We start from the raw sequence: 12880 nt of genomic DNA on the forward strand, positions 1-12880 counted from the left end.
TACGTACACAAAAATGGAGAAATTTTAACCCCCTCCCCCCTTCGTACATTACCGTACATAAGGTCTTACTTCCCCCCCCCCCTCTTATAGTACGTGCATTTTATTAGTCTGCCCCCCTTTCACAGAAAAATTAAAATAGTTATGTTTTAAATAAAATTAAATATTAATTTAAAATGATTTATTCATTTAAATTATTTAAACAATAACACCCAACTTTTTGAGAACTGATTTACTCATTCTAACAAGTGGTCGCCGTGTGAAAAAAAAATACAAGAACAAACATATGTATAATACATGTGTAGGAAAAAGTCAAATTTAAATTTTGCTTATAATGTACGTACTTTGAATAATACTCCCCCCTCCCCATCGTACAAAACCGTACAAAATAGCAAATCCCCTCTCCCCCCTTCAGGATGTACGTACTTTTTGAACTGCCCCTTTATGGTTTGAGCAGTTTGAAAAGCAAAGTTTTAAGAAAAATTGTGTTGATTTTCATTTTGTAATTAAATTGTATAAAATTTTCACCCGCTGAGTTGCTAAATTTCTTGTAAACGAAGTAATAAATTTAAGTTTGAAAAAAAGAAAATTCGATATTTTGAAAATTTATGAAATTCTGGATAAAGAAAAATGTTTTCAAACCTTTACATTCACCAAATATTAATTTTTCTGACAATTTAAAAATTTACGGATTTCTGAAGAAAAAAAGATAAAGATGCTTTTACTTCTCAAATTCGCCAGAAATTATTAATTTTTCAACACATGTCCATATTTTACAATGTTGAGTCATTAAAAAATTAATCTATTCGTCTTGATGGTCATTTTGACCATCATGTGGTAAAGTGATGAAATAGATCATTTGGATCTCTCAAATCAAATTATCACCCGAGTCCTAGTGAAGAACGAAAACTATATTTTACTAATTATTAAATATTTAAACAGTAGGTATTAGAAAGACAGGCGTATAACTTTATTATTGGCATTCAGAAGACGCAGAAGTGATAGATTTGAGATTCTTTGTTAAAAATAATTATCTGAAAGTACTTGAGCACATTTTGGCGATAAACTCGCCAAATAAAAATCTACCATAACCTAGAGGCCCGAGTCGAGCATAGATATGGAGAGTGGGCGTACTTTACGGGCTTATAGCGTAACCTCCGACCCCAAGCATCAGGAGCGTGCGCATGTGACGTAACCGACCTGGGCATGGGAACCTGGCAAAAGGTCGGAACCTTCCAAAAATCTTTTTTTTCTTGTTCCTTTTATTTTTATTAAAGACAGGGAAAGCAAAACGACAGGTTTTTTTTCTTCATATAGTGAGGGGGTTTTAAAAGAAAAGGATGACTCTCTCTTTTTCTATTATGGTTTTATTTTTTTCACTCTCTTTATCATAATTCATTTCACAGAGCTTTTTTCACCCAAAGACAACTTGGTAATCCGAGACCGTGAAACTGTGGAAAATCTTGATAATTCCAGCTTAAAAAGTTGCATCAGGAATCGAAGAAAGAACGTTGTAGCTTTATTTGGAAAGACGCTTTATCTTTAACACATCAACTAGCAACTCTTTATGTTACTTATTTGTTATGCACAACGCAGGAAAAAAAAATAATTGAAAAAAATAAAGCATGTAGCACAGTAATTTGCAGTGGGAATAATAATAAAATTAAGACTTATTCGTAAAATGTTAGTGACGTAGCTTAAGTTGCATCAGGAATCAAAGAAAGAACAATGTAGCTTTATTTGGAAAGACGCTTTATCTTTAACACATCAACTAGCAACTGTTTATGTTACTTATTTGTTATGTACAATGCAGAAAAAAAATTGGAAAGAGTAAAGGATATAGCACAGTAATTTGCAGTGTGAATAACATTAAAATTAAGACTTATTCGTAAAATGTTAGTGACATGGCTCTAAACATTACAGGTGCGTATGCCTATCAAACTAGCCTTCAGAGAGTTCGTCCTATACATTGGACAACATTTGAATATGATTCAATCAATTAAAAAAAAAAAAATTATGATTTTTTTCTGTTTGTATGCTTTTACAAAACGATTGTATAAGTAGAAAAATTGATTTTTCACCCGTTGATCATCATTTTTAATTACAATTAAAAATTATGAGAAAAGGTACCAACTTTGATTTCAAGTAACATTTTTAAACAATTTTATGGCCAATATTTGAGTCAGGTGGCTTTTGCTTACACTATAAAAATATCCAATAATTTTTTCCCATAAATGCTATAAAAATAAACTTCATAATAATCAAACTTGTAATAATCAAATAAAAATAACGTAAAATAACAATTAAGTTTAATTAAATGAACTTTTTTCTCATAATTCCTTTATCGCATAAGCTTAATTTCTTCTAAGGTACGTATTTCTAGTAAGAAATTGCATTTTTAGCCATTTTTTTTAAAACTGTGGCTGCAGAAAGTTACGTTATACCAAGTTTCAGAATGTGGGGATGAACTCTACGGTGAACCACTAGTTGAAATTTATTTTGCGAGTGGAATATAATAATTTTAGACGGTCATAAATTTGTGACAAGTGAAAATTTTGCTTAGATTCCAAAAATTATTTGGTAGGATCATTTCTCTCCTTTCAAAAATTTTGAGTAAAATTTAAAAAGGAAAAATACTTTAAGCACCACAGTTTTTGCACGTAATGAATTATTAACCAACTATTTCACTTGCAAACATAATTTTTCCCCCTCATACATGCGGTCTCGAATTGGTATTGTTTAAGAGCAGGTAATGCTACTCAAAATAATTGAACAAAACAATGTCCAAAAGAATCAATTAACTCCTGAAAATCAGAAAAGAAGAGTTTTTCAATGCGCTTGTGGGAGTATTATTAATGAAAAGCGATTATTATTAGTGAAAAGTTGTTTACATATTTCGTACCAAAACGAACCCAACGTACCCAAATATTTAACTTATAAGCAGATCTCAGGGTGAAACAATCGATTTTTAGGGTTCACTTTAATTGCGTGTCACTAGGTGTAACTAAGGACTATTTTAGTGAAACAATGACATTTTTGCAGCCTGATTATCAAATTCTCTGCTTTCTCAGCATTTGACATATTATAGCGGCAACATTTCGATTTTAACCCTAAAATTAAGAGGCATATTTTTACTCCCCACACGGTAAAGTAGTAAGAGATTTAGATTTGTAACATTTATACCTATCTTCTTCAAATTCTAAATCCATTTTCGTGAGATTTTCAATCGTTTTGACTTAGGTTTTGTGTGTCGTTGATTCGTTATATATTGATTCATAATAAGATGAATATCGAACTCAGAGAGATAGCGGGGGGATTACTGTGTTTTTTTCTTTTTCTCGTAGGACTGCAGAATGACACTAAGTAATAAGTGATTTTTAATACATATTTTTTTAGAAAAACATTAATTACCAAATACATTTTTTAACATGTTTTTACCTTTGATTTTCCCCTGAGATTGAAAGTAAAAGAAGTGTGAAACAGTTTTGTTCACTGGTTTTATAATAATTCGGAGATGCAGCCTTGTCCTTAAAAAGCACTAACTAAAAGTCTTGACTTTCTAACCAAACCCTAATTTTAAGAACTATATTTTGATGCAATATAAATTATTGAAGAACAATTAAGAATTTAACAGTTTTAATTCCTTTTTTTTAACCCCCTGAGAACCATCATTTAACATATTGGAAAACATATGGTACAATTTTATCCTTTAAAAAACATTTAATTTTTTTTCTGTTTATATGCCTTTACAAAGCGATTGTCTCTGTAAAAAATATAATTGGATTTATCTTCATTATCGGAGTTTTTAATTACGNGGGAATAACTTATTTTACAAATTCAAATTATCATATAATTAGTTTTATGGCATGTAAATATCTTATTTTTCGTCTAGTGCAGGAATGTGCAACCATTTTTCACACAAAAATTATAAAATATTTAGATGTTTGAAAGTAATAATTAGCTATAAATCTTTTGCTCTACTACAGATAATAAAAATAATTAATGTAAATAAATTTAAACTAATATATTATTAAATTACAAGGCAAATTATGGTAAATTTATGGGTACAAAACAGAAAGAGGTAATCTAAATTAGCATTTGACTTATAAGTTAACTATTATTCAGAAGAAAAAAATGTGTTACTGTAAATACAGCATCAGATCAATGTGATAACTTTCCAGAATTTTGAAATTTTAAATTTTTTTAAGTATCTTAGTACAATTTTTCAAGTAATTAAATTTCACTGCGAACTAGGTACCCATATTACATAAATAGAACCTTCCTATTTTGAGAAAGGCTCTAAACTACACCAGTTAATTTCGGTTAAAGACCGTGGCTTAAAAATTATTTCTTACTTTGTTCTTTTATATTTCTTAATATTTTAGACAGTTCTAGGGAGGGGCAAGTTAAAAGACTTTTGGGCCGTTTTTGGCCCGCGAAACATGGGTTTTGCGTCTCTGGTCTTGTAGATTTTTTTTTCAGAACAGAAAGGTGTAGAAGTGCACTAAAAATTATCCTACAATATGCAAAAAATACTACAAATAACACTATCAATTCTTATGTGATAATTAATAACTGAAAACTTAATTGATTTTATTTAATAAATTTTTTTTCTTTAAAAAAAATTTTTTTTTTTACTGTATTTTTACTTGGGTATACTGCGTATACCCAAGTAAAAATCACATTTTCTGCCATTAGTTTAAGCATCAGGATATTAAAAAAAAAAGACTAACATGAAAAAAAAATATTTTTAGGTTTGAGATAGGAAAACCAGAGCTGTAACAAAATCAGATTTATACAATACATTTAAAAAGATAAGGCAAACAGCTTTTTGAGGTGTATAAATTATTTTTTATCAGCAAGTGTGGCAACTCAAATGCGTACTAACGTATTCTTTACAGACACAATGGGAAGAAGAAGGCATTATCAAAAGTAAAGATCCGCGAAAGCCTATTGCCTCGTGTAAACAGGTAATTTACTTTTTGAAGACCTACATATGAAAGTGGAAACTCGAAACAGCTAAAAGGATGTCAGAAAAATAAAAAAGAAAGCAAAAGATAAATGTTTAATTTCAGACTACAAATCAAATGGGGAATTTCGAAAAGACAAGTTAACAACTTTTAAAAACAAGTTTTGCGCTAAACCATCTTAAGGTTCTGCTTTTCCCCCTTTTTAAAATCCATCTAGCCTTTAAGAAAAAAAAAAAACTTTTTAAATTCCATTTGAAGGCTGAAAAAATATCTTTAATCGCTGTTATGTAAAAAACTGGAAAATTGAATCTCGAAATAATTATTGATGTAAAGGGGGAAAATGATTGGAATTAATAACGCTTATATTGCAATAGGTTAAATTATTTAATCTCTTTTTATGAATATACATCGGGAATAACTTATTTTACAGATGTTCGTTCATGACATCTAGAAACAACAGAATCACTCTTCCCCCCCCCCTTCCGTGCTTTTCTAGTGAATATAATTTAATTAACTCATTTTAGGACAAGCATAGAAATGTTACAAAATGCCTTATTATTTTCATTGAAATAAGCCTAAATTACATTTATTATACGATGAAAGAAGCCTAAATTACATTTATTAAGATACGATGAAATAAGCCTAAATTACATTTATTAAGATACGAAGCAGGATTCTCGCTTGGAAATTAATATTTATTTAAGAAACAAAATGCACCATTGGCCTACATGCACCATTGGCCAAATCATTCAGTTTGTTTTATATTTATTTTATTTACAGAACTTGAGACTTTAACTTAACGTAAAAGCATATAAGTAATCAAAAATGGAATAATTATTATACTTATGTATGTAATTAGAATATATGTAATTAGAATAATTATTCAAAACGTCGAATTTTTTAATAACAGTTTCACGTTAAAAAATTAGGGTTAGTTTCCAAACTTCTCAATGGAAAGTGTTTACTCCAATTGAATTACTAATATTTTACAGGTGTCTTCTGAACCTTTGACAAAAAGCAGAAAAATGAAATTAGTGAAAATTATAATTTATTAAAAAATTATATTATAAACAAAAAAGTGCAAAATTGTTTAGCAAAAAATTCCTTCGCTGTTGATTTTCAAAATAACTTTTTTTTCTTCAAATATCTAATTATACATTCAAAACATATCAAAATAAATTTCGAAAAGCCAACTTAAAGATAAATTTTTACATATGATAAATTTTTACATATTCCTTATTGAAATATAAATGTTGGTGCCCTGCAGAATCTGCCTTTACTTACGCGAACTATCTTAGTCAAATCTTCAATCAACAACAATCACCGATTTAACAATCTTCAAATAATAAATTTATAATAAAAACGATTTCAGGAAAAAAAAGTTACTTCTAAATTAAAAAATTGCTTACTTATAAAAGAACACATATCTTTTTCCATAGTTTTTTTTTTAAATTGAAATAAGAGATCACTCTTTTTATTCGAAAATAAATTATTTAAGTGCAAAAATAGAAGTTGTCATCTTGCAATATGGGCATATTTAAAAAGAAAGCACGTTTTTTTTTTCTTCTGCTAATAACATTCTTGTTATTTCGTATAAGGAAATTGAATTTATATCATTTTAAACAACTAGCAATTGAATGATGTAGGATGCTATAAGGCCATGTGCTTACTTTATTCAACATAAGTTTTTAACACTCTTAAAACAATCGATTTAGTGTTAATATCAGTACCTTGAACCATAATAACGTGCTAACTTGCTGCTACCTCAATGAGGTCTTAAAGAAACCATGTTTAAATTTAAACGGAACTATACTATGGAATAATAAGTAGATGAATGATTTTTTGATGGATTAAATAGATTGAAAATTAACACTATTACTAAAATAAGATTAAAATTCCCAACTGTTTAAAAAAAATTATATTTTGATTTTTTTCTTATTTTAAAAAATTTTATTTCACATGTTTCTTCTTTTCTTGGAAGAAACCTATTATTATCAAGAGAATTTCATTCGTACATTAAAAACTATTCAAATAATACAATACAATACATTGTAAACTATACTACATAAAATACAATACATTGAAAACTATTATTTCACCAACTGAAATCACAAATGGTAAGTTTTTCTTATATCGTAATATTAGAGATCCTTAGAATATTAAAGATTCACAATTTTTTAAATATTGACGCGTTAGTAAATTTTCCAGTTTCAAATCCTAGAGATGAAAAGAGTTTTAAAAGCTTAAGCAGGAAATTCCTTCACACTGATAAATCAAAAGCAGGAGTTTGACAAGCTACTGAGCACACATACACACTTAATTGAAACCATTAAGAAGATAACCAAATAGCGGATACAGGACTCAGCATTTAATTGGCGTAGCTCATCCAGATGACCAATCAAAAGATTGACAACGGGGATATTATCCATCTATCTCTCGTCCGTCTGGTTTTCAAGTAAGGGACACACATTCTTGAATAAGATCGATCACTTCCTTGTAATTAATTCTTGACCTTAAAAGTGATTAAGAATATTCAAAATATTCCAGGGGAATAAAACATAATCCTTTTTCGAAAAACAGGATTTCAATTTATCTTTACCGATCGTAGGTTGAAAAAAGTCGAACAGTGGAAGTTCATTTAATGCAATTTTGCAGCTGCATCTTTTTTATAGCTACTTATTAAAAAAACATTTAAGAAAATTAGATTACGAACAAGCGGGAACTATTTGCAAGCGATTCAATCAATAGGCTTCAATCTTCATAAGGGGTTAAGTTGAACAGTGACTCGATTCAAATTAAATCATAGTATAGTGTAATCAAATTTAGGGTTTAACTGTAGTAAGTATAAAATTGCTCCGTATTAATGTTTAGAAATTTAATTTTAAAGATTTAAATCATAGTATACTGTAATCAAATTTAAGGTTTAACTGTAGTAAGTATATAATTGCCCCGTATTAATGCTTAGAAATTTAATTTTGAAGATTTAAATCATAGTATAGTGTAATCAAATTTAAGGTTTAACTGTAGTAAGCATAAAACTGCCCGTATTAATGTTTAGAAATTTTAAAAGATTTTAAGGTTTAACATGCTCCACAATTTTTAAACGTGTAGTTTTTCTATTCTCCAAGTCTCAATTTTTCAATAAAATTTAGTATATTAATAGGAAGATTTTACATAGCGCTATGTGTCTCCCGTTATGCTAATTTACTACAATCCAGCGCCTTTAACGACTCGTACGCTCTTTTGGAGATTTTTCTCTTGGTTGAAGTTGGTCGCAATTATAACGAAAGCTTTTATTTCTTTTAAAATTTATTAACTGAACTATAAAAGAGTATGGTATCATTTTTTATTTTTTTTATTTAAGAAAATGTCAAACAGGAGAACAGGTCGTTAAACGCCGCTGGATTGGAAAATCGCTCTCGCTATTTGATCGTCATAGCACCTGTGCGAAAATCGCACTATCCATCACATCATCGCTAAGGGTTAGGAAATAAGATTAACGTTATGAAAAATCTTTCTATCATTAAAAGTTAATAAATCAAACGGTAAATTTTAATTAAAAAAAAAAACTTTTCTTTTTTTAGGGAAACTTTCCTCTTCATTTGAAAAATCTGAAAAACTTTGTATGTAAAGCAAAATTTCAAGATCAAAGACAATATCAGATTTAAAGTTAAAAGATATCCTTCAATATTTTTTAACTTTAAATCTTTTTAACTTTATTTAAACCATACTAAAATATTTGTTGAGTAAGTTATTTAAATCGTAATATTAATAAGATTTTAGATGGGAAATTTTTGACCTTCCCGTAAATAGCACTGATTTATTTCCTTCAGATTAAAATTACGCCACAGTAAGCCCCATTTCCATGCCTTGCAAGAGGCAATAGCAGACTACACTTACCTTCATGGAGAAGATGAACTATGATTTCTTTGAAAAAGGTACGGCTGAAATTGAATGAATACACTCGTAATCTTTTCTAGGTGGAATCATAATTCATGTTTCTTAATTTTGATTATACGACTCTCTGCAAACATGGTTCAAATTGACACCATGTTAAGGATGCAGCATATTTACTCGGTATAAAGGTTCAAGATGCCGATATTATGGTTTAACGTTGCACCGATTATTTATGTATTTATATGTAAATTTTAAATAATCTGGTTACAACTTAATCACCAAAAAGACCGTTAGAATTAAATACAACCCAGTAACTGAATCATTTTTGTGGTTAGAGAAATAAAGAAAAAAAAAAGATTTTGATGATATTCGATTAATCGCGACACTGAATTAATGAGTTATTGTAAAAAAAAGTTAGCCCTTACTGTGGTTCTTTGAAAAGAAAAGTATATCTATTCGCTTTTTATAAAATGTGATAAAATTGATTGGACTTGAAACAGTCAAATCAGTTGCAGAAGATATAAAAATTTCAGATGCAAATGCATGTGTTGTATGAAGATGAATGTCAAACCATCATAAATAGTAACATTTAATCTTTAAAAATATTTTTATTTATGATCTAACTGCAATTTATGTTGAGTTTTAGAACTTTTAACATTTTGTTTTAACACTTTTAACATAGGCTTTTCATTTACGCGCTTTTTAGGTTGGCCCCTTCGGCCGGCGTATAAGTGAGAATTCACTGCGTATGTATTTATAAATATATTTGAAGAAAATATTATAAGATGAAGTAAAATAATTTATTACCTCATAAGAGACCGAAAAGTATTAACACGAAATAACAAAGCACTACTGGAAATAGCAACCTAGCTATATAAGAGGAAATATATTAAAAAAGTAAATAAAATGGGAGCACTGACAAGCAAGGTAGCATCGTCAGAAGGGTATTACCAAACAGTCCGTGAATATTCTTGTAGCTGTGACATTAGCATCTTGGCGATGTCGACAACTTGGAATATTACACTTATATCTTATACTTTTTCTTCGATTTTCATTACTTTTGTATTTATTTATTTCAAATTATATTTTATATGTATATAAAGAAAGTAAGAAATATAGCCTTACCTTCCATGTCGTCTGACAGATTATTTTGTTGTACCAGGTCGTAGCTGAACTCAACGGTATCTTTCCTCAGAATGTCCAAAGGAGGGTCTGCTTCGATATACAGAGCAACTTGACCTCTTCTAGACGTAAAGCACCTATGGAGTCCTTCTGGCTTACCGTCACCGGCCTTGTAAAGGAGAAACAGCCTAGTCTCCCCTTCCAGATAGAGTCTGGCTCCGGTAGAGTTGGCCGCAATTCGTATGCAGCCCTGAAAGCCCGAGAGAGGTGGCCTCAGCAGGGCCCTCAGAGCCCCTCTAGGGTAATGCCACTTGATATGTCCTTGCGTACAACGAAGGTATATAGGGTGTACTCCTTGAGAACTTTCTTGTAGGAGACCACTGAAAAAGAAATTGAGTGTCAAAGGTTGCCAAACATTAAAAGCTTTTAAGAAAAAAATTGAGTTGTTTCTATATAATCTCTTATATCTTATCAATTAATGTAATTTTAGATGACAATGTTTGAACAAAATGGATCTAACAATTCAAAAAGAAAAGTTTTTTTTATAAATGTTATACATATACAGTCGAACCTCGCTAACTCGAACCTCGATTTCACGAATTTTTCGATATCTCGAAGAAAAAAATATTCCCTTCAAATTTCCTATACACTCAATGTTAAAAGAAACTTGATTTCACGAATTTTTTCTTCTAATCCCTCGATAAGTTGAATTTTCTTTCTCCATAAATAGAGCAGATTTTTTTTCTAAAATTAAAAAAATATTCAAAAAAAAAATTAAAAAATTTTAAGAATGGCTGACAAGGCATGGAATGATGTGTCTTCCTCTATGATAATGATTGGCTTTAAAAAGTCTGGATTCATGAAAGATCACAAAAGTAGTCAAACAATCAATATCGTTAACTCTCACCGAAAACGATTGGAACAGATTGACCGGACTCATGAAGCTTGATGACATGGAATTTCATGACTTTGTAAACGTAGATGATGCACTAACAGTGTGTGGTCAGTGGGATGACAATGATATCATCGCTCAAACGAAAGCTTCTTGTGAACTATCAGAAGAAGAGGATGAAAAAATCGAAGATTTACCGCACAATGTTACGAACAAACAAGCACTTTCTGCAGTGGACACTGTAAGGAGATTTACTGAGAGGCAGCCGAATATGTCAGAGGAGACATTTAAAGCTATAGTCCACTTAGAAAGTGTTATAGACAAACTTTCTCACATCTCTAAACGAAACAACAATTGAATCTTTTTTTAAATGAAAGTGTAAAAAGTGTTTTCAGAATAAATATGGAATAGTAAATAAGGTATGTAAAGAGCATTTTTCTTTATTCTACCATCGATAGCATGCGATTTTCGATAATTCGAATTTTCGATATCTCGAATTTTTTCTCCTCTCCCTTCAAGTTCCAGATATCGAGGTTTGACGGTATATATAATTTTTTTTGTGTATACATTTATCTTAGATAAACGTGTACAAGAAGCTTTCTAATTCGCGTAATTGCAGAGATTTTTCGAAATTTACGAAGAAAGTAAAAACAGCGTGATGGAACTCCAACTATTCGCTTACTGAACTTGATTATGGAGAGCTTATTTTCCAGATTGCGACTCTCATCTACGTATCGAGGGTAAAAAAAAAATCGCAATCTCTCAAAAATCGCAATTTTAATCTTTATCGCTAATTAATTTCTTACTCCACAAACGTGCCTGATCATAATTCATAGACAAAATCAGAGATTCGACAATAGCTATGGATTACATTTTAGCGAGGAAAAAAATTAAATATTCATGTTAATTTCTGATTTTTGTAAATTGGGTTTGGACCATCCTAAACTGGTTTTGCACAAAACGCATAGGATATCTTGCCTAAAATCTATAATTCTGAAAATAGTTTTAACACTTATAAATCCTCCAAATTATCCCCGTGCACTTGTTACGAAAAAGTAAAAAGAAATAATTTATCAATTGAAATCCTACAGTTAATTGTATTTTTAAGAATAAATTAAAAAATAATTTAACGCATAAAGTTTTATATATCTATATTATTAGAGTATACAATATATGTATATAGTATTATATTTTATACTTCAGTAAGTTCATAATAGTTTTGAGTAATTGAACTAAATATTTTTAGTTGCCATAGTTTTTGCCATTTTCATATTTACACAAAAATATCTGCTTAAAAACCAATATTAATTTTAATGAAAGGTCTGCTTTCGTGAAACACTGTGAAAACCTACTCATAATCTTGTGAATAAACGGAAATAATTTCTTTCTTAAACGAAAATAAATAAATAAATGCGAAAACTATATCTTTCCTTTAATGAGTTTTAATTTCAAAATCATGAATAATGCATGCTATCAACTCTGGTTTTCAAAAGAAAAAAAATTGTAAAGGGACTGTAACTGAGGTAAAATATTTTATGAAGGGTTTATTTTAACAATATTTTTGAAGGGTCCGTACTAACGATGAAAATTTTGTTCAAATTTCTCAAACTAATTGACCTGACAAAAACCAATTATTTTTAATGAAATATATTTTAAAGATACACATCCACATTTAATCGAGAAAGAGAGAGGGGGAGAGAGAGAGAGAAACCTAAAGGAAATTAATTAAGGTTAATTCCTAACGTCTTAAAAAAAATTTTGCCTAAGCATTGCAGTGGAGATTAATGGAGAAATTATTCAAGCATTACCAAATTATGTCACAAATGCTTTTCACTTTTAAAATATTGGGATTTTCATGGTGAAGTTTTGCGCCATTTTCGTGAATAGCATGGACATAACTTAACCTTGCTGTCATTAATAACTCAAGATTTTATTGACATTAAATGCGAAATTTGCCTAATCTCGATAAAAGTAAATAAATCAAAATTTAAAAGAAATAACG

The 12880-nt window shown here is 29.5% G+C and overlaps 1 protein-coding gene across 1 annotated transcript in view; it reads right to left on the bottom strand.

The window, feature by feature from the left end:
- The window catches only part of LOC107454978 (meteorin-like protein), a 49509-nt gene that overhangs the window by 19400 nt on the left and 17229 nt on the right, over positions 1-12880 (bottom strand). The window contains exon 2 of the mRNA XM_043052363.2: positions 9990-10366. Within this exon, the coding sequence (XP_042908297.1) occupies positions 9990-10366 (377 nt within the window). The remainder of the gene's footprint in view (positions 1-9989; positions 10367-12880) is intronic.

Source organism: Parasteatoda tepidariorum, chromosome 5 (assembly GCF_043381705.1).
Source record: "Parasteatoda tepidariorum isolate YZ-2023 chromosome 5, CAS_Ptep_4.0, whole genome shotgun sequence".
NCBI classification, from domain to species: Eukaryota; Metazoa; Arthropoda; class Arachnida; order Araneae; family Theridiidae; genus Parasteatoda; species Parasteatoda tepidariorum.